This window comes from Microtus oregoni, unplaced genomic scaffold (genome assembly GCF_018167655.1).
Source record: "Microtus oregoni isolate MIOR12 unplaced genomic scaffold, Mior012 000160F_ref0000428, whole genome shotgun sequence".
NCBI classification, from domain to species: domain Eukaryota; kingdom Metazoa; phylum Chordata; class Mammalia; order Rodentia; family Cricetidae; genus Microtus; species Microtus oregoni.
The window spans coordinates 456365-479561 of record NW_024544815.1 but is presented as its reverse complement, the minus strand read 5'-3'; the positions used below and the strand labels follow the sequence as shown (position 1 = coordinate 479561).

Genomic DNA, 23197 nt, shown 5'->3' with positions numbered 1-23197 from the left:
TAAAAACTCTGCAATGACCAGCCCTGTACTGTTTCGGCTTAGTGGGTTTTATATATATACATGTATGTGTATGTATGTATATGTATATATATATGTATATATATATGTATATATATATATATAATATTGGACCTATGGTCTAGCTATGCGGCTCTGACTAGTCTGAAATTTACATGTAGGCCAGGTTTTGCCTGGAACTTGCTGTAATCCTCCAGCCTCAGCTTCTCAAGTGCTGGGCTTCACAGGTGTAAGCTACCCAACCTGACTTTAAAAAAAAAAAAATTGGTGCTAGCTCCCAAGGTACTACGTAGCTCAGACTGGCCTTAAACTTGTGATCCTCCTGCCTCAGCCATAGAAGAAACTACCACGGTATGCCACACCTAGAAAGACTGGCCCTTAATTCATCACTGTACAACCAGCACCGGCAATGCTTTTCTCATTACATTAAGATGCAAAGCAAATAGTAAGAAGAAATGCTTTACAATGAAGTACGGACTTAGCCCTCTATCAGGCACAGCTTCAGCCAACTATATAATCAGAGTGTACACTACCCTAGTTTATGCCAGGGCCTCTTTCTGTGTTCTAGCTTACAAAGAATTAAAAATAAGATTTAAAGCACTCACACACTAAAATTAGCAGATCCATAAGCATTCAAAAAAAAAACCTGTGTATTAACATTCGTTTTCAAAGAGAGATAGTAAAGGAACAAAATACAAAAGGTATACACAATTTCAACCAAACTTTTAAGTTTCAGACTTCAGAAGGCACTTTCAGAATTAGGCAGCCAATATACACATGACACTGTGCATGCTGATGCCCACATCTTTTGCTTCAAGTCTCTCTCCTACTTCTATGTGACCTGTATTTAGAACTGCCTGCCTTATAATCGAAAAAAGTGAGTTCCTTCTGGACCAACCCCCCCAGCTGGCCCTTCAGGGCTGCCTTCATTCACTGAGCATCTATTACAGATACGGAAATGAAGAAGAGAAAAGGGTTTCTGAGGTTGGAAAGCTGCTTTAACAGAGCAAGTAAGGCACCCAAAGCCAACAAATACCCCCGGTGCTAACACACAAAACATGTTGCAGAAGCTTGGACAAGGTAACCTCTGAAAGGACTGAGGAGCAGAACACACAGAGGCTGAAGTAACTGAAGACTGGTTGAGCTGGAGAGAGAACCGAGGAGCCTGAGGGAGGGCACTCCCGGAATATTAAACACCATCTAATACTTTGTTTCCCACAACCATGGCAATCAACAAGATTTAAGGTGGGGCTGAAGAGATGGCTCAGAGGTTCACAGCTCGGGTTACTCTTACAGGTTTTACCTTTTCCTGACAAAAATAGTTTGTAAACTATATGCTGTGGAATAACTATAGGAAAATAACCTATTTCTCTGTCTCTCTCTCTTCTCTTTCCTCTCTCTCTCTCTCTCTCTCTCTCTCTCTCTCTCGACAGAGTTTCTCTATAGCTTTGGGGCCTGTCCTAGAACTAGCTCTTGTAGACCAGAACTTACAGAGATCCGCATGCCTCTGCCTTCCAAGTGCTGGGATTAAAAGTGAGCACCACCACCACCTGGCCTGTATTTCTCTTTTTAAAAGTGATTTATGTTAATATAGCATCTGAACCTTGACCAATTTTCCCACCTCACCCCTTGTTATGCCCACAAACAGGCAGTAAAATACAATGGTGCAAACACAGGCTCCACCACCAGATGAATTAAAATCCTGAGCTGGCTACGTACAGCAGGACATGCCAGAAGGAATGAGCTCAAAGCCAATCTAGGCTACATGACAGACATCAAAAATAACCAAAAAAAAAAAGAATTAAAGGGAGAGGAAAGAAAAAGAAAAATTCCCCAACCTGCTAATTACTGAATGCAAGTTCTTGGCTTTGGGTGTGCGGCTTATCTCTGCATTATCAACTTCCTTCTCTATAAAATGAAAGTGTTACAGCAGTCCTTTCTTTTGGATTCTTAGGATTTTTTGTTTGACTGAGACAGGGTCTCACCTTGTGGCACAAGCTAGTTTGGAACTCACTAAGTGGACCAGACTGTCCTGGAAAAGAGTACAGCTTTGAGCAACCATGCAAAAATTTGAATTAAACCAAAACGTAGGTGCTGGGGAGATGGCTCAGCAGGTCAAGGCATTTGTTGCACACGTCTGACAACTTATTTGATCCCTCCAACCCATAAGAAGGGAGACGAAAACAGATTCCAAAACTGTCTTTTCATTTCCACAAGCACACCATGGCATGTCCCCCTACACACACACAAATACAATTAGGTAATGAGAGATGACTTAGTAGTTAAGGGGCATGCTGGTCTTTCAGGACTGGAGCTCGGTTCCCAGCACCCAAATCAGATGATTTACCATCACCTGTAAGTCTGTCACCAAGGGGATCAACGCCCTGAGGGTGCTTACAGACATATGCATATATAATAAACAAATAAGCAATAAAATAAACATCTTTAAGAAAATTAGAATTGTCTCTGCAATAGCACAAAAAGTAATTACCTCTCTCATCTCTTGTCACCTCTTTCTTATATATTTAAGTGTTCAATCATGATACTTATATAGAGAACATAATTTGATCAAAAACTAATAGTTTGCTCTTATAAGTTTATTATCTCAACAAGTAAAACAGGCTGGGAAGATGACTCGGTGGTTAAAGCGCTTGCCATGCAAGCATGAGGACGAGCTGGCGTCCCCAGAACTCACGTAAATGACCACACAGTCCAGCCTCAGAAGGTAAAGGCAGAATTCCGAGAGCACATGGTTTCAAGACTAGCCATATTGGAGAGCTCTGGTTTTCATAAACAAACCCTGCCTCATGGATGATTCCTGACATTAACTTCTGGCTTCCACAAGCAGGCTTGTGAACACACACGAGGGGTTTGGGGGGGGGGGGGGGGTAAATACAACTCATCCCAAAGAAGGAGCTCTACGTTTAAAAAAAAAAAAAAACCGCACTCCAAACTCAACTAAAGTTGAGGGACAGGAAGACAGCTCAGGTGAAAAATGTGCTTTCCTTACGGGCATGAGAGCTTAAACTGGACCCCAGGTAACCATGTAAAAATGCTAAGCATGGTGGCACAGCTTGTAATCCAACCACTGGGGAGGCAGAGGGAGGAGGATCGTTAACTCATTGGCTAGTCTGATTACTGAGCTGTAGGCCACACTGGATGGCGTTTCTAAGCACAATCAAGAAGAAACGTCCTCTGGAATCTAAAATGACTGAAAGACACTTAAGGAAATGCTCAACATCCTTAGTCATCAGAGAAATGCAAATCAAAACAACTCAGATTCCACTTTAACACCTAAAAGCATGGTCAAAAACACTGATGACAACTTATGCTAGAGAGGATGTGGGGTATCAGTATGGCGATTTCTCAGAAAATTAGGAAACAACCTTCCTCAAGACCCAGCAATACCACTTTTGGGGTATATATCCAAAGGATGCTCAATCATGCCACAAGGACATGTGCTCAACCATGTTCATAGCAGCACTGTTTGTCATAACCAGAACCTGGAAACAACCTAAATGCCCCTCAACCAAAGAATGGATAAGGAAAATGTGGTACATTCACACAACGGAGTACTACAACGCGAAAAAAAAAAAAACACACACACAAAAAAAAAATGACATCTTGAAATTTGCAGGCAAATGGATGGATCTAGAAAACATCATATTGAGTGAGGTAACCCAGACCCAGAAAGACAAATATATGTACTTACTCATAAGTGACTTTTAGATATAAAACAAAGAAAACCAGCCTACAGTCCACAACCCCAGAGAACCTAGATAACAAAGACAGACTTACATGGATATAATCTACATGGGAAGTAGAAAAAGACAAGATCTCCTGAGTAAACAGGGAGCATGGGGAGCATGGGAGAGGAGAAAGGTCCTCTATCCTCCACACATGCACATGAGCATCAACACAAACATGCAACTATACATAAACACATGGACCTACATTCATCAAAAAGTGTGCAATTTTGTAAACAGTATATCATCCTATTGAAATTTTTAAAAGTTCAGTCAGGCATAGTGGCAAACGCTTTTAATTTTAGCACACAGGAGGCAGAGGAAATTGGATCTCTGAGTTTAAGGCTAGCCTAGTCTACAGAATGAATTCCAGGATAGTCAGGGGAAAGCAGAGAAACTGTCTTGAAAAGCCAACAAATAAAAAAAGCAAACTCTTCCCTGGAAAGGACATGATAGTAGAGCTTTTTTGTTTTGGGTTTTTTGTTTTGTTTTCCAAGACAGAGTTTTTCTGTGTCCTGGAACTAGTTCTGTAGGCCAGGCTGGCCTTGAACTCACCGAGATTTGCCTGTAAAGGCCTGCGCCACAACTCTCCAGCTCAATAGTAAATATTTTTTAATTAATGTATTTTATTTTATTTCATGTTTATCAATGTTTTGCTTGCACGTACGTCCGTGTGAAAGAGTCAGACAGTTGTTAGCAATCATGTGGGTGCTGGGAACTGAACCTGGTTCTTCTCAAACAGCAGTCAGTGCTCTTAACCACGGAGCCATCTTTCCAGTCCCCAACAGTAAATATTTTTAATTTTAATTAATTTATCGTCTCTATAACTACCTCTGCTATTTGTAGCAAGAAAGCCGTCATAAATAAGTACAGATTACCATGCTGGCCTCTAGCTTGCTATGCAGCCAAGGCTAGCCTCCCACTCCTGATTCTACTGCCTCTGCTCCTAAAGCTGGAAGTGTAGGTAAGACCACTACACCTGGCCAATGTGAATAGAATGGAAAAAGGTTTTGTCACCGATGAAATAAAAAGAAGTCTGTACAGAGGCCTCAGATGTAGATGGCTGTACTGTTAGCACTGTGGTACAGAAAATGGGAATGTACATTTCTCCTGTCTGAGGATGATCATACTGCCCATATTCTGATCTATTTGGTGTTCTTTTCTGCCTCTACCCTTTGGTACACTCTGCTTCACCTCCCAAATAATTCATTCATGTCAGTTCTTCAAGTCTCAGCTTTGAAGACACTTGAGTTTCCAGGCAGTCTGTACTTCTCCTTCCTTAAGACTCACTAGATTTGATTGCTGTTTGGAACCTGCCTATTACAGAGTGTATATAGACAACCTTACATGTGTTTCAAATCATGTTTAAATTTTACAGGACTTAAAAGTATTAAATGCATTTACTTGTGTGTGTGCACATGAGAGAGCATGCTTACCTCAGCACATGTATGAAGGTCAGAGGAAAACTTGCAGGAGTCATTTCTCTCCTCCTACCATGTGCGACCTGGGGATCAAACTCAGGTTGCCAGGCTTGGTGGCTGGCACCTTTACCCACTGAATCATCTTGCTAGCCCTTTAAGTTTTAAAATAATATTTATTTCTTTTGTGTATGCACACAATGTGCACATGTAGTCACCCATGTGCCTTTGGGAGGCACTGCAGACACAGCTGTATCACTCATGGCTGCTTTCTGTCTTTTAACAGTTCTCCTATCATCTTAGTAATCTACGAGCTGAGTCGTAGCAGGGGAATATTTTCTAGAGCACGAATGTATACTTAATATAATTTTCTATTTACACTCAAATGTCTATTGTTTTCATTGTAGAATCTTTACAACTAAACACTGTAGAAACCACAACTGAACATCTTGACAGTTTACACAAATACCTCAGACCTGGAGAACCACCACCTTAGTAAACAAACAAACAAAAAAAAAATCAAAAATCACACGAAGCAATTGCTTTAACACTGCTTTGGTATGGGGCCCAATAAAGCTTTCAAAGGTTAAAGATTTCAAAGACTGAGGGAGGGAAGCAGACCAAGCAGCGTGCGCTAGTGATCCCTTCACCTGAAAGTCACGAGGATGATGAGGTCAAGGCCAGCATGGGCTTCAGAGCTAGACACCACCAACACCCACCCTATCTTCTCTACAACTACCAAAAAGGCAATGTTCATCCAGTTTGGGGTCGGCTGGTTGGTTTCTTTCTTTCTGGAGGATGATTGAAGGAAATACTTTCACAATGACGTACCTAAAAATTCCATCTAAAACAATATAAAGAACTTTTTTCTTAGTTATGTTCCGTTTTTGCCAAAATATCTCCAGGAATAATTTTTTTATAATTCAAATTGATTTGGTCAACAGAATAGCTTCCAGAAAACAACAAATTGGAGAATTTAGGAGGAAGACATCTTTTGTTTTTATCCCAGAAACACACTGGGCAGCAGCAAATTTTATCCTCTTGTTTTTTTTCGACGCTAGTATTTCTTAAGGTATTTCCTGAGAATAAAACAGAACAGTTCTGCACTATGTGGCACTAAGATGAAGACCCACCCATGCAGATGACATAACTGGTATGGAAAGGCAGACGTGGTGGTTTGAAGAAGAAGAACCCCATAGGTCATGGCCCATAGGGAGGGGTACTATTAGGAGATGTGGCCTTATTGGAGGAAGTGTGTCACTGTGGGGGCAAATTTTGAGATCATATATGCTCAAGCTATGCCCAGTGTGGGACAGTCTTCTGCTGCCTACAGGATCAAGATGTAGAACTCGCAGCTACTTTTCCAGCACCATGTCTGCCTGCACCCCACGAAGTTCCACCATGATGGACTAAACCTCTGAAACTGTAAGCCACCCCAATTAAATGTTTTCCTTCTAAGAGTTGCCGTGGTCATGGTTTTCCTTCATAGTAATAGAAACCCTAAGACCACAAGTACTTTTTTTTTTTTTCTGAAAGACAAAATATTTCCCACCCCTGCTAGAGTAAGCAGTGCTTTATTTTCTGAGACACAATCTTTCCTGCAGTTCTGGCTATCCTAGAACTCACTCTGTAGACCATGCTGGCCTCAAACTCAGAGAACCCTAAGATAGATAATGTTTCTCCAAAAGAAAAAACAGAACCATCTTGGTGAACATACATATGAAGATACAACAGAAATTTTACTTCTGACAACACTCTACTTGCCCCTCCATGCAATCACTATGAAATGTCCCCCAATATTCTTTCTCTGTGGCTCAGCTGTCACCAGTCATTACCTCCAGATACTCCAGAAACTAAACACAAGCTATGACAGCAAGAATATCTTTTAAACTAGACAACTGAACTTAAATTCCCTAAACTATCTTGTGAGGTCAGATGGCTGCTTACTTTGTACAATTCACCTCCAGCAAAGTGTCTTTTAAAATTAAGGGAAGGGAGTTGCTGAGAAAGCTCACGGTGGGCTAAGGTGCCTACGTGACAACCTGAGATTGACCCTAGCACCCCTATGATGAAAGTAAAGAAAGATTCCTGCAAGTTATCCTCTGATTTACTGTGACGCATACAATAAATGAATCTTTAAATTGGGAGTAAGGACATTTCATGACAAGAACAAGCTAAAGCAGTTCGTGACCATGAAAGCCAGTACTGCTGGAGATCCTGGAAGGAATACTGTTCAGTCTTGAAGAGCACAGAAAAGAGAGGAACACATAAACAAGTGAGAACTAATAATCACGCCCAACATAGTACAAGCAAATCAGGGAGAAAGAAAAGAACCCAGCTAAGACCCAATTACAGAAATTAGTAGTTATGTCCCAAGAACCTTAAAAAGCAAACAGTCTTAACTCATCAATAAAGCATGTAGATTGCCTGACAAGATCAAAAACTAGCTGGGCAGTGGTGGCACACGCCTTTAATCCCAGCACTTGGGAGGTGGAAGAAACTGACACAACTATTCTTATATATGAAAAGACAGACTTCAAAACAAAATTAATCAGATAAAGGTCACTGTATATTAATACAAAAATATAAATTTAACATGTGCCAGATACTAGGGCTCCTAATTAAATATAACAAACACTAATGGGCATTAAAAGTCTAACAGATACTAATGCAGTAATTTATAGATGATTTTGATACCCCTGTCGTCTTCAACTGGGTATTCGAACAAACGAAATCAACAAACTTCAAAGTTGAACTCACCACAGATCAAATGAACCTAACTATGTAGTACTCCCTCAACGAAAGTAGAATGCACTCTTCTCCGTAGCCCAAGGAAACTTTTCTAAGATAGACCACACCTCAGATAACAAAGTAAGTTTTAACAAATACAAAAGAATCTAAATCTTTTCTGGTACCTTATTAGACCACCATCATCACTGATGCCCCGGCAATGCTCAAGCATCACGGGCAGCGCTTCTGTGGCAGTTCTCCAGGTGTTCCCACCCTGGGCAGTCCTAGGTGCTTTGTTACTGTCATACCCAAGGTCCCAGTCTTCTGTCATCACTCAGTGGTCCTCATCAGCTTAGACCATGACACCCAGTATGGACAAGTATTGGACCATAGCAGAATAAAACTAATTCAAGAGCCTAAACAGTACACTTTAGAATGACCAATGGCTACTGAGAAAATCAGGACAAAAAATTTAAAATTCCTACAATCGAATGAAAAGTACAAGTGCATCTTAGCAGAACCCTTGGAATATAGCTAATACACTTCTAAGAGGAACGTTTATTACTATGAGCCCTTACACTAAAAATCCAGTGTAATAAAAATGAATGACATAATGATGTACCTCTAGGTTTAAAAAAAATAATAAGCCAAGCCTGAGAGCATTAAGGAACACACACACACACGACACAGAAGCACAAAGGAGAGAAAGGAGAAAGCTCTGGAGCACAAGAGAGGCAATAATGCTGGGCATGTACTCTCAACACTTGGGTGGGGGGGAACTGGAGAGATGGCTCAGTGGTTAAGAGCACTGCCTGCTCTTCCAAAGGTCCTGAGTTCAATTCCCAGCAACCACATGGTGGCTCACAACCATCTGTAGTGAGATCTCGTGCCCTCTTCTGGACTGTAGGCATACATGCAGACAGAATACTGAGAATACTGTATACATAATAAATTAAAAAAAAAAACACACTTGGGAAGCAAAGGCGACCTAATAAGCTCAAGGCTAGCCTAGGCTACTTGAGAACCTGTCTTAAGTGGGGAGTGGGCTGGAGGTGTAGCTCGGTTGATAAAGGGCTTCCTAGTGCATAAACATAGTACACACACCTCCCAATCCCAGCACTAGAAGGCGGAAGCATAAGGAGTTCAAGACCATCCTTAACCATACAGTAAGTCTGAGGTCAGAGAATGCTGAGACCCTGTGGGTGCTACTGGGAAACATACACCATGAAAGCAGAAGGCAAGTTATCTGGGAGAAGGGTGAAATGTGAATACGATGGCGTGTATGAGAACATTACACTGCAACTCCTATTTTGTAATTAGAAGGTAGAAAATGATGAAAATGTTCACCTTCATCTTTAGTCTGTAATAAATTTATGTGGCAATCACATTTATACAAATGCAGAAATACACAAAGTTGTTTTTTATAACAATGGTCAACTGGATTTCTATGATATGATCTAGAACTTAAACATCAGTAAATGCTTGTATTCTTTACTATTTAGACGTTAACACAGTCATATAACTGCAAAGGAAGAAAGGGGGTAGAAGAAATGAGAAGGACACATTTTGCCAAGCAGTTAAACTGCAGAATTACAGTTAGCTCTCTGAAGGCAAGGGCTCCAAAAACATTTTATCCTCCCACCCAAAAATATTACTTTAAGATCACAAATAAAAATGGGCCAACTAAAAATATCACACTTCTAGCCAGGCAGTGGTGGCGCAGGCCTTTAATCCTAGCACTCAGGAGGCAGAGGCAGGCGGATCTCTGTGAGTTCAAGCCCAGCCTGGTTTGCAAGAGCTGGTTCCAGGACTACAGAGAAGCCCTGTCTCAAAAACCGAAAAAAAAAAAAATCACCTTTTAATAAGCTACAGGTAGAGATTTAGCTCAATGAATGCACAGCAAAACTTTAATGTGAAAGAGTATTCGAAGGCTCGGAGGGTAACTCAACTGAGAGAGTGCTTGCCTGAGTCTGATCCCTAACAACATATAAGCCGTGAGTGGTGTAACTGCAGTACTGGCCAAAATTTAAGAGTATGGAAACAATACACAAAGACAGTTCTCAGGGAAGTTCCGGGTAACAACCATGGCACAGAGCAGATCCGCAGGTCAGCTTAGAACAGAATGAGTGCTGTGCTGTGCTGTGCTGGTGTGGTTTCAATAAGAATGACCCCCACAGGCTCATACATTTGAATGCTGAATCATCAGAGGCGGCAGTATTGGAGGACTGCAAGGTGTGGCCTTGTTGGAAGAAGTCTGTGTCTGGGAGTGGGTGCTGAGGTTTCAAAAGCCCACGCCAGACTCTGCTTGTGGAACAAATGCAGCTCTCAGCTACCTCTTGCCTGCTGCCATGCTCCCTGACACAATGATAATGGAGTAAGCCTTTGAACTGGAAGCAAGGCCCCAAAATTAAATGCTTTCTTTTATAGGTTGCCTTGGTCATGATGTCACTTCACAATAGAACAGTGACTAAGACAGGTGCAAACCTGATATATTTTTAAATATTTGAAAGTTTCTATTATCAAAAGTTTCAGAATAAATTTATGTTAAAATACACAGAAAATGACAAAAAAAAAACCAACAAAGTGATTTTCACCTCAAGGAATATAAAACTAAAACAAAAGAACGAAAATCAGGGTGGTGGTGGCTCATGCCTTTAATCCCAGCACTTGGGAGGCAGAGGCAGGTGGATCTCTGTGAGTTTGAGGCCAGCCTGGCCTACAAAGTGAGTTCTGGGATAGCCAGGCTATTACAGAGAAATTTTGTCTCAAAAGCAAGCAAGCAAAAAGGAACGTAAAACATTATCAAGGAAGGAAACACAACTATAGCACACCACAAGGATCTGATACAAACAGTACTTACATAATCGGATTTAAACATTAACAATGAATAACAACTACTGGTGTGTGATGGTTTGAGAGAAAACGGCCCCACAGGCTCATAGGGAGTTGCACTATAAGAAGGTGTGGCGTTGTTAGAGGAAGTGTGTCACTGGGGGTGGGCTTTGAGGTCTCAGATGCTCAAGCCAAGTGTAGCACTCTCTCCTGCTGCCTGTGGATCCGGATGCAGAACTCTTAGCTTCTCTCCAGCACCATGTCTGCCTGTATGCTGACATGCTTCCCACCATGATGACAATGCACTAAACCTCTGAAATATAAGGCAGCCCCAATGAAACGTTTTTCTTTGTAAGAGTTGCAGTGGTCATGGTGTCTCTTCACAGCAATAAAACCCTAAGACCACTGGTAAGCCTGAATTTTCTGTAGGAATAAATCATTACAATAAATAAAACTGAGGCGGAAAAAAAACCTTAAAGCAGCAATAAGTAAGTACCAAAAACAAGCCCCAAGAAGAGGAAATGGGAGGCAGATTTGATCAGCACATTATATGCATATATGAATATTAAACATAGAAAAAGTGCTAAGAGTTGAAAATTACTGTTCTAAGGGCTGCAGGAGTGAGAATAAAAGAGATTTGATTATAAGTATACCACTTTTGTAATTTTTAATTATTTACAAGTAGTCTGATTAAAAAGTTAATTTTAAAAACATAGCATTAAGACGAGCGTGGTATTCCCCCTCCCCCAGTAGTTTAAAGACAGAAGTAGCTGCCTTTCTCAACTTCCTTCCCTTCTATTGCTATCTGTCATCTTGCACCACACCCAAGCCCATTTCCCTCCTTAGTAGATAAAAGAGGCGTTGTCAGTGGTTTCTGAGACTTCCAGACCAGGTGCTAGCGCCAACACCTGTCCATCTTTCACGGCCATCATCCCATGACCTGCACTTTTCCCTGTTTTACTGAAACAACAAACATGCTGAAATCTTCCTCATCCTGGAATAAATGGACCCTCCTAGCACAGCGCTTTGTCAGCCTGCTTCCTTCCACTGATATCACAGCAACATAAGACGGTTAACACCCTCTGTTAACTGGTTAATACCCTGTTAACTGGTTAATACCCACTGTTAGCTAGTTAATACCCTCTGTTAGCTGGTTAATACCCTCTGTTAGCTGGTTAATACCCACTGTTAGCTGGTTAATACCCTCTGTTAACTGGTTAATACCCTCTGTTTACTGGTTAATACCCTCTGTTAGCTGGTTAATACCCTCTGTTAGCTGGTTAATACCCTGTTAACTGGTTAATACCCACTGTTAGCTGGTTAATACCCACTGTTAGCTAGTTAATACCCTCTGTTAACTGGTTAATACCCTCTGTTAACTGGTTAATACCCTCTGTTAACTGGTTAATGCCCACTGTTAACTGGTTAATACCCACTGTTAGCTGGTTAATACCCTCTGTTAGCTGGTTAATACCCTCTGTTAGCTGGTTAATACCCTCTGTTAACTGGCTAATACCCACTGTTAACTGGCTAATACCCACTGTTAATTGGCTAATACCCACTGTTAATTGGCTAATACCCACTGTTAGTTATCAAGCCAGTGAGCGAGCGCGCTATGAGACAGGGTCTAGACTGGGTTAACTGGGGTGGGAAGAGATCGACCCCAACTGAGGGTCACACCATTCCATGGGTGTGGACTGAGTGACGCTAGCACTTACCTTTCTCCTTCTTTAAAGCAGGCCCATCTCACCATCCGCTTGACCCTCCTGCCACCAGCACTGCTCCACCATATCAGACTGTACCTCGACTGTGAGACAGAGCAACCCCACCCTTAAACTGCGTCTGTCAGGGATTCTGTCTAAGACAGGAATGTGACACAAAGACAGGGGTGGCCTGGGGGTGGCTGTGGAGGGTCCTTGGTCAACCTGACTCAGGCTCTTAGGAATGTGGAAGAGTTTAGAACCTCGGGCCGTAAGACTTCCAAATTCTAAGCAGAAAGCCCCAATCAGCCATTCTGGTGGGAACCCGAAAGACAATACTCAGATAAACATGGGCAAGGAGGGCCTGACCCACGAGGTTTCAAAGGAGAGAGAGGACTCTACTAGGATTTGGGCTAGAGTTCGTTCAGGTGGGGTGTCGGCAAAACACCTGGCTCCACTCAGCCCACGTCCTAAGAACCCGACACCTGGCTCCACTCAGCCCACGTCCTAAGAACCCGACACCTGGCTCCACTCAGCCCACGTCCTAAGAACCCGACACCTGGCTCCACTCAGCCCACGTCCTAAGAACCCGACACCTGGCTCCACTCAGCCCACGTCCTAAGAACCCGACACCTGGCTCCACTCAGCCCACGTCCTAAGAACCCGAGTGGCATTCAGGCTTTGGCCACAGCTGTCACTACTCCCTATTCAGGTCCACAGTGAAAGGGAGCAACAGGCACAGCGGAAAGATAAGAAAATACACAATATGGCAAGAAAAAGAGTGTGCCTACAAAGTTACAGACAAGGCAGTTTTGAAAGCAGCTGTCTTGTTGAAGAGCTTACGCCCCACTAAAAAGAAATGATGCTAGCCACCTGGGATATCAGGAAAGGTGCCCTGCCGGAGACTCTACCTAATGATGGTTCCACCTTGTGACGTTCACTTGAGTACCTAAACTGAGAATACCACTGAAGAAGAGGTGTGCTGCCAGCAACACCGTGCCTAGGGAAGTGTTTCCCCAAAGTCAGTCTGTAATACGGTCAAAAGTTAATGCAAGGGGGTTCAAGCAGAACTCAGAGTGCCATGAACATGCTACTGGTTTTGCAGACATTAAAGATTTATGAGTGTGGGGAGCCAGGTAGTGGTGGTGCACACCTTTAATTCCAGCACTTGAGAGGCAGAAGAACGAGTTCCAGGACAGCCAAGGCTACACAAGAGAAACCCTGTCTAGAAAAGTCAATAAATAAATAGATGAATGGATGGAGAGAGGGAGGAGAAGGGAGAGAGAGAGGGGTCTGCTGCATCTCAGAAGATGCTCTGCACTTAACTCTTCTGGACAGTTCTGGACAGTCTTTTGGAAGACTACGGGGACGCTGGAAGTCAGATGGAATTTGTTTTACATTAAGAGATAGCCAAGAGTCTATGGAAACGAGGGGTGGGGGATTATATCTTAAAAGTGATCTCTGGGTGGCAGATTGATGGGGTGGATTCATGACAGCATAGTCGACTTGGCTCTAGAATCACTCAAGAAATTAAGCCTCTGGGCATGTCTATGAGGGAGTTTCTAGACCCAGTTAACTGAAGTAGAGAGACCCACTGTAAATATAAGCAGCATCATTCTATAGGCTGGGATCCTGAACTGAATAAAAAGGAGAAAAGGGGTTGAGCATCAGTGGTGTTCCTGTCTGTGCTTCCTTCTATCTTTACGTTCCCTGACTACACAATGTGACCAGCTTCCTCACACTCCTGAGACCATAAAATTTCCCCACCACAACGGATCATACCCTCAAACTATGAACCAAAAAACAAGCGGGGGGGGGGGGGGGATCATACAACCAGAAAAAGAAAACAAAAATAAACCTGTTCTTAAAATGCTGTGATATTACAACACGGTAACAACAAAAATAACAAACACTATTCCCTCCCTCGGTACTCTGGTCTGATCTGTGGCCCAGCATGCTGATAGCACACTTTCAGCCACCATCAACTGACTGAGACACGCCAATTCAAAAGCCTGTTCTATCAACTCAGACTAACTGTTCTCTTCACAGAATCTAAACGAATCTTTAACACCGCCTCCCTTAAATGCAGGCTTTCTTGTACTTTCTCAGTACCAATCTATTTCTCCTCCTATTGAGTTCTCAGAGTTCCTCTCTGGCACACCTGCAATCTCCACCAAGCTGTCACAAACAAAAACAAAACACCCTGACACGCTTGTTTTCTCCATCATCACATACACTCCAGCAACTGATCCTTTTAGGTGTGTCCATATACAAACAGCAAAAAGTGTTTAACAGATGCATTCTGAATTGAGGTGAGTTGAGTCCCAATTTCTTGCCCCCTTTTCTTTTTCTTTTTTTGGTTTTTTGAGCCAGGGTTTCTCTGTAGCTTTGGAGCCTGTCCTGGAACTAGCTCTTGTAGACCAGGCTGGCCTCGAACTCAGAGATCCACCTGCCTCTGCCTCCCAAGTGCTTTTTTATAAAGATTTATTTGTTATGTATACAGTGTTCTGTCTGTGTGTATGCCTGCATGCCAGAAGAGGGCACCAGATCTCACTACAGATGGCTGTCGGCCACCATGTCACCACCACTCAGGACCTCTGGAAGAGCAGTCGGTACTCTTAACCTCTGGGTCATCTCTCCAGCCCCTTTTAACCCCCTTTCAAACTTCATTCATGAGTTCTAAAAGTGTTATTAGCCATATTATAGAAAATTACATAGATTTTCAGAAGGCACAAAAGATGTCTAAGATTTCGGCTTGTTTCTCTACTCTAAATTTGCTTGTCTACCAATTAGAATCAATTCCACTACCATTCTCAACTCCTCTTCTCAATCCCACATCCAATACATGACATCAAAAGGTCGTTGATCATTCCCGCGGGTGCCATGCCCACATCTCAATTCAGGTGTTTGATACTTTTGTAAATTACTAACCTCCATAGTCTCCCATCTCAAAATTCTTACTTCATTCATCGTAAACCTACACTAGAACCCATACCTTAGTCTAAGAATATAAATAAATTAGCATTTACCTTGATAAGATGGCAAAGATTATACAGAAATACTTAACACTAAGAAGACTTATATCCTATTGTCAGTTAACAAAGATTTTTTTTTAGTAAGTTTTTGTTTGTGAGGCAAAGTCTCACTATGTAGCCTTGGCTGTCCTGAACTCCCTATGGAGACCAGTCTGATCTGATTGCTGGCACCACCACACCCAGATTACAAGGATTGTATTCTAACGACAATCTTCTATTAGAGTTAAGTATTATGGAGTATTCCTTTTTGCAAGCAGTAAACTTACCTAAGTTAAGAGCTGGTCAGTAAATGTCAACGGCAGATGTGAACCATGGCCGTCTGGCTCCAGAACAAGTATTATTAACTATGGAAAATATTCTGATTCATTTTAGTCCAAATTGAAGTAGTTCATATTATTCTACTCAGGGATATTCTGAAATACGTCTTCTACTCTTTTCCTACTCCAATATCCCCCTAGATTGTATATTTTAAGTGATACATGACTAAGCATGGCATGTACTGTCACTGCTCTAAGACAACAGCCAAGTACAGTTCTTCCCTTTCCAATCATCAAAAGCCACCTTCTCGGAGACAACTTCTATACCCATGCTTGAAGAATTATTCACTCTAAACACTAGCAATCATTATACATATATACTTATGTTTCATGCTCCTGTCCTGCCTGGTTAATTTGAATCTCTGGAGCACTGTGGTTTTTGTTTTGTTTTTAACTGTTGTCTGTAAAGGATTTTAGTTTTTTTAAAATATGTTTGTACTGCACAGTAACAGTAGTTAGTTCAACCAAATATGCAGAACTGAACTTAAGTGAAAATTACACAAGCCAAAATGTAGAACTAATATTTTACGATGCTTCATCTTTAATTATAAAAAATACATTACAAGCCAAAATGATTCCCCTGAAAGTGTGAGATCAGCAACTATCCTCCAAATGTTAGAGAGATGCTGGATTTTCAGAGTTATTTCAGTAAGTACTACAAAACAGACCTCAAACTTGCCACAAATAAGGAGTTTTGATGCCCTACTTGAGTATGCCTACCAGTTCAAAGAAGTGCATCTCCTGGAGCTGTAAAGATGGCTCAGGATTAAAAGCACATATTATCCTCCCAGAAGATGCATTCAGATCCCAGCACCCAACACCATGCTGCTCACAACCCACATGTAGCTCCAGCTCCCGGAGGAGCCAACATCCTATTCAGACCTCCCAGGCACCTACTTCACGTTGACACAAGAATGCTTAAACACATACATATACAATTTAAAATATGCATTTTTTAAAGGATGTACTACATCTTTTCTTGGCACTTTCCCACCCCAATTAATGGCCATATTCATATAAGGCACATAACGTAAAAGAAAATACATCTTTTAAAAAAATGGTTTAAACCCAGTGTAGTGGTTCATGCCATTAATCCCAGTACTTGGGAAGCAAAGGCAGGGGGATCTCTGAGTTCAAGGCCAGCCTGGTCTACAGACAGAGGGTTCCAGGACAGCCAGGATTATACATAGACAATCCTGTTACAAAAAAACAAAACAATACACATCTTGTTATCAACAACATCAGTCACAGCACAAAAATCACATAAATACTAAATTGATTTTTCCCCCCACGGTTTTCAAGCCAGGTCTTTGAAGGCTCTGCACTACTAGGAGGGACTTTCAAGACCTAAAATTAGACCCAGACACTGACTCTTTTGTTGTTGTTGTTTTTCGGGTTTGTTTTTCAAGACAGGGTTTCTCAATAGCTATGGAGTCAATCCTGGAACTTGCTCTGTAGACTAGGCTAGCCTCGAACTCACAGAAATCCACCTGCTTCTGCCTCCCGAGTGCTGGTATTAAAGGAGTGCAGGCAGCAATACTGACTTTTAACAAGCACCCTGGGGTGTTTTCAAGCACCAACCAATTCTGTGGTCACCAATTGGAAATTTAAGAGTCCAATTCTGATTCTAACTACCCTGAGCTAGGGCAGATACCAGCCACAGCTTCAGGGCTGTCCAAGTTTCTTTTCCTATCATTGTAGCAAAAAAAAATACCTGACAGAAACAACTGAAGGAAATACTTGTTTTAGCTCCCAGTTTCAGAGATATCAATCCTAATTATGGCAAGGAGGGCATGACAGAGCACATTATTCCGTATCATGGCAGCCAACAAGCAGAGAAAATGGAATACAGGAGATCAGGGTAAGACACAACACAAATGACCCCCTCAAGGTAACTCTCCTCCAGCTAGATCCCTCCTCCTAAAGTTCAGGAGCATGTGGGGACATTAACATTTAAGCCATAAGAAGAGCCTGACCTCAGGAGACTGCCCCCTCCTCTTCAGATGCAAGTCCTGGACTTCTGACCAAACAGCAACAGATCACAAGTTCCCGAGAAGACCTTCTAAGGTTTAGTAATAGTCTGGAGTGTTTACAGAACCCAGAAAATTCATTTACACGTATTACCAATTTGTTACAAAGGACACAAGGCACAGCCAGATGGCAGATTCATAGGTGGCTACAGCTGACACGGAAGAACACAGGTCTGAACTGCTCCAGTCCATTGACATAAGGATTTTGGTGGAGACTGCTAAAATTTGAAAAAGCTCGCAGAAACACTGCATAGCCTAGAAATAGTTTAAATGCTAGCTCATATCATAAATGCATAAAATATGTGTATCCCATGTTTTACTATTGCCTGAAAGTGACAATAGTCTGCTTCATCACCACTGTAAATCACACATAAACCTATATTAAAAGGTAACATTTGTCAAAGCCTACACATGCAAACACCAAGCATGGCTCTATTCTCAAGAGAAATGTAAATAACAATGAGGATGCAGTGTTAAATCCTAACTACATACAGTTAACTATGGCATGATTGCATTGCTGTGATAATGCAGCAGACACCTTCTGCGGCTACTACAGTAAGCTTAAATTTCCAAAACAGACTGTGATGCAGGCCTTTAATCCCAGCATTCAGGAGCTAGTTCCAGAACAGGCTACAAAAAAAAAAAAAAAAATCTATGTATAGAAAACAAATGTCTCATAAACAATTATTAGTCAATTAAAAATAAAAAGAGGGGGACAGAGATGGCTCAGCAGGTAAAGGTGCCTGCCACCCAGCCTAACAACATGAGTTTGATCCCGGAGATCCTCATGGTGGAAAGAGAGTCAGTTCCCGAAGGCTGAAGGCTGTCCTCTGACCTCCACACATGAACCTGTTGTGTGATATTTTGATCGCATTCTGGCAATAAAGTTTGCTTTGAATCAAAGGGTGGAGGAAGCTACTAGCTGAGCAAAATTAACCATAAAGGTTTTGGAGGACTGAGGACAGAGAGACAGGAATAAGGAGGTAATCCTTAGAGAGATCTCAGTCTTTTTTGGATGGAGGAACTGAAGACACAGGTCACAGGTAGTTAGTTTCTCTGTGACTTCTCCAGCCATTCAGGTTCTTATCCCAATATCTGACTCCTGACTATTTATTCATAAAGAATTAGATAAATGCAACATGAACCCTGGCATCCATGTGGATGAACACACACAGAATAAAATAAAATATAATTACAATTTTTAAATAACTAAAGCTACTAGCAGGTAAATCACCATGCCTGATGATCCGAGTTCAATCCTCCGGAACCAAGGGTAGAAAAAGTGGACAGACTCCAGCAGAATGCCACCTGGACCATCACATACGTGACCCTATCACGTATGTACCAACGTATACACACAACTCACATATACAATGTAAAAATAAATAAATTTCACACAACATGGACGCTATCACTAACATGTTACTCGCTTCTCCATACCACGTGATCGTTAAGTGACTGAACACAGGCACAAAAGCCGGAGTCTACCCAAAGCTTATCGTGACGGTTCTTATGCTAAATTAGATAAAGTCAAGTAAAAGGGAAAGCACAAAAAAACTTCAACATTAGCCCCGCTGCCTACTTACCTTCTGAAAGTACCCTACCCAGACAAACCGCTTTGCTAAGAAAACAGCAGGCTCTGAGTCGGCCATTTAAATAGCTACCATCAATGGGTGCTTGGGTGCCCTCATCATAGTCAAGAGAAAGACTTTTTTTTTTTTTTTTTTTTTTTTTGGTTTTTGGAGACAGGGTTTCTCTGTGGTTTTGGAGCCTGTCCTAGAACTAGCTCTTGTAGACCAGGCTGGTCTCGAACTCACAGAGATCCGCCTGCCTCTGCCTCCCGAGTGCTGGGATTAAAGGCGTGCGCCACCACCGCCCGGCGAGAAAGACATTCTTGATCAGATATTCCAGAGAATCAACCAGCTGGAGATCCCAAGGTCTCCAACTTGGGAACTCTGTAATACTGGAGCCCTGGTGCAGATGGGACAGTCTGCCCACCCGTAAGACACCCAGAAACCAGCAACCTCATGGAGATGAACCCAAGCACCTTAGTCACATGAGGTGACAGACCTACACAAAAAAGCACCTTCGTTTCTACAGTGAAAACTTTTACATTTCATGAAGCCTGCAAACTGGTGGGAATCTAATCAAAAAGGGGATCTGTGCTACAAAAAGCTGAACTGAAAACATTCTCCCCACTTTGAACAGATGTAACTAGAGTGTAAAAGAATATATCCCAAAAAGAAGCCATCAGACATCTGTGCTTGAGGAAGACTGAAAGACCTAACAACAAGCAATACCCCTCACACCTAAAGAGTTAACTACTCGTTTTTCTGGGGTTTTGGTTCTTTGGGGAGGGGGGAGCGCGGAGAGCTTTGGAAAGTAAGAATGAGCACACAAGGAGCCTGGAACCCTAGAAATCAACATAAAGGGGCACTCTCCTTCACATTCTGACTATTTGACCTGAGTTCTACTCAGGATACACTTTTAAAGAGCAACACACTCTGTCATCAGACTGAGGGACCCTGCCCCTTCCTCCACGTCTACTGCCCACTTAAGCAGCACACACAAGATGCGCTATCCTGGCTCCAGAAACCCAAAAGCAGACTGCAGGAATCTTGTTCAGATTCATTAACTACATACATGTAATTTTGGTGTGCAATGCATTTCCCAGACCTTCTCTTATGTATTAGAAGCTCCCTGATATAATTTGAAGGCATGTTCTTTGTGGCGTGCAAGCTGAGTCAAATCTCACCTGCCACCACTTGTTCTCAACCTGTAGAGAGGCCAGTGTGAAAGCTAGAACGAGGTTCTGTATGAAAACCACCTGCCCACTGCTGCAACCTAGAGTCCTCTTAACAATGTTTTTTTTAAAACAATTTGTGGCTAGGTAAAGTAGTGCCCCCTTTAATCCCAGCTTTCGGGAGACAGAGGCAGTTGGTGAGGCCAGCCTATCTACAAAAACAAAAACAAAAATAAAAGACCCAGAAGCATTTTGTATCCCCAAAAGGTTTAGAACTGTTCTCTGGTAGTGTAGACAACACTACCTAACATTTTTCTAGGCAATCTTTCTTAAAGAGATATTGTCTAAAATCTAAAATCCTTCACAGGCCTGGTGAAATGGCTCATCAGGTAAAGGTGTTTGCCATCAAGTCTGAAACCAGAGTCGGATGCCCTGGACCCCACATCATGGAAGGAAAGACCCAACACCTCCAAACTGTCCTCTGACCTCCACTCACAGGCCATGGAAATGCACGCACGCTCACACACGAAATAAAATACAATAAAAACTTTTAAGCCTTTCATGAAAAAAAGTACGAACGAGTCACATTCTATATTTCTTAAATCACTTCTTCTTACTGACTTAGTTAGGAAATGGGTATTAATCTCCTGAAACTCCCAATTATTATTTTAAATATTCCTTTGAATTACCCTTTCTGAACTGACTCCACTGGAAACCAATGCCTCCATCCAGAATCTTCCCCAAGAAAACTGTCAGGTACAATCAACAAGACGGGGCCGGTCATGACCGGTACAGCTTTAATCCCAGCTGCAGGGAGGCAGAGGCAGACTGAGCGACTGGTCAAGACTAGCAGAGGCTCCACAGCGAGTCCCAGGCCAGCCAGGGCAAGTGAGACTCTGTTTCAAAAAGGGAAAAAGCAAACAAACAATACGAGAGAAATAAAACCATTATCTCAGAAAGACACCCAGACCCTCAGGCTAGCTATTTATCATTTACATATATATGTAATTGCAGGTGAGCATACGTATATATACATATACCTATGCACACACCCCAAAACAATCTTGCTTAACTTCTCCCTTCTTGCTACTCATTAAGTCTTATGAAATGCAAAAACCACTCCCAGCTCCACAACTCTTCAATGATCCAAATCCGCCTTTGCTGTGGCACTCATTCCTCCAGATCCGAAACTGTTTTCTGGAACAGAAAACACTGAGCAGCACTCGTGGGCTATTTGCAAGCCTTAACCACGTCACTAAAACAAAAGTGACAGACCAGCCCTAGCCTCACCCTCGAGTGAGTGTGAGCAGGAGCGACGCAAGGCCAGATCCCAGGGTTTATGATTTCCACAAATGGGCTCAGGCCCAAGGTTAGCGGCGGCACCACCTCTACCGCGGTTACCCGCGCTGGCACGACGCGGGGGTGGCGGACCGCACGCCCAGCCCCGCCCCGATGGAGCCCTGCTGCAATCCCTGCTCCGCGCCGCGGGACCCCTGCCCTCCACGTACCTGCTTTGCACACCGGGGCGCTGGGGCTCCTCTTCTCCGCCGAGGGCCGGCCCTGCTCGGGGGACCTCCTCCGGTGGCGGACGCGGGCGGGGGGTGGGGCCGCACTCACCTCGCCGCCGGGCCACAGGTGGGTGGGCGACGAGCTGGGCGACGACACGGTGCCCAGCAGGGGCGGCGGCGGCTGCGGTCGCGGAGGGCTGCTTCGGGCCGCAGGCGCCGTGCCGCGCGTGGGGCTGGTACCGCGCGTGGACGTCGCGGACGCGCCCGTCTGCGTGGCCACGGTGGGGCTGGTGCGCGCGGCCGCGCTCCCGCTGCCGCCGCCGCCGCGCGTGGGGCTGATGCTGCGCGAGGCGGTGCGCAGGCCGGCGCCGCTGCCGCCACCCGAGGGGCCTGAAGCGCCTCCGCCGCCGTTGTTGCCGCCGCCACCGCCGCCGCCACCGCCGCCGCCACCACCCCGCGTGGGGCTGCCATGTTGCTGCTGCTGCTTCAACTGGAACGGCACGGTCGCCCTCATGGGCTGCAGGCGGCTCCCGGGGCCCCCGGCCGGGCCGACCGCGCCACCCGCGAGGGCGCCCGCGGGCGTGGGAGACCCATTGCGCCTCACCCGCTGGGACATGGTCCCCCCCCGCCCCGGAGAAAGCGGCCCGCGAGAGCCGTGGGGAGGGTGTTGGGCTGCGGGGCCCGGCTGCGCGAGGCCCGAGGGAAGGCCTGAGCCGGCGGCTGACGAAGCCTGACTTCGGGGACGGGGGGCGCGCGGGCAGCGGCGGCCAGCGACGAGGTGGTGCAGCCGCCGCCGCGGCTCCTCATCAACAATAGTGTCGCCTCCGGTGTCCCCGCCCCCCGCCGCCGCTGATTGGTGCGGCGTCAGCGCGCTCGAGCCGCTCGGCCTCGCTCATTGGCTGCGCGCCGCTCGGCTCCCGAGGCTGCGTCGGCTCTTTAAAGAGAAAGAGCCCCGCCCCCGAGGGGGCGGGCGGCGGAGGAAGCTGGCCGTGGCGGGGCGGGCGTGCGTGCGTGCGAGTGTGTGTGCGTGCGAGTGTGTGTGTGTATACACGTGAGTGCACGCGTAGGCGCGCGCCCGGACACGCGCGTCCCTGCTTCCCGCTGGAGGAAGCCTCTGGGA

At 44.1% G+C, this 23197-nt stretch overlaps 1 protein-coding gene across 1 annotated transcript in view; it reads right to left on the bottom strand.

The window, feature by feature from the left end:
- Positions 1 to 22967, bottom strand: part of LOC121445111 (protein FAM117B) — a 51575-nt gene extending 28608 nt beyond the window's left edge. Inside the window, exon 1 of the mRNA XM_041647106.1 lies at positions 22078 to 22967. Within this exon, the coding sequence (XP_041503040.1) occupies positions 22078 to 22693 (616 nt within the window). The 5' untranslated portion in view covers positions 22694 to 22967. The remainder of the gene's footprint in view (positions 1 to 22077) is intronic.
- Positions 22968 to 23197: the final 230 nt, after the last annotated feature.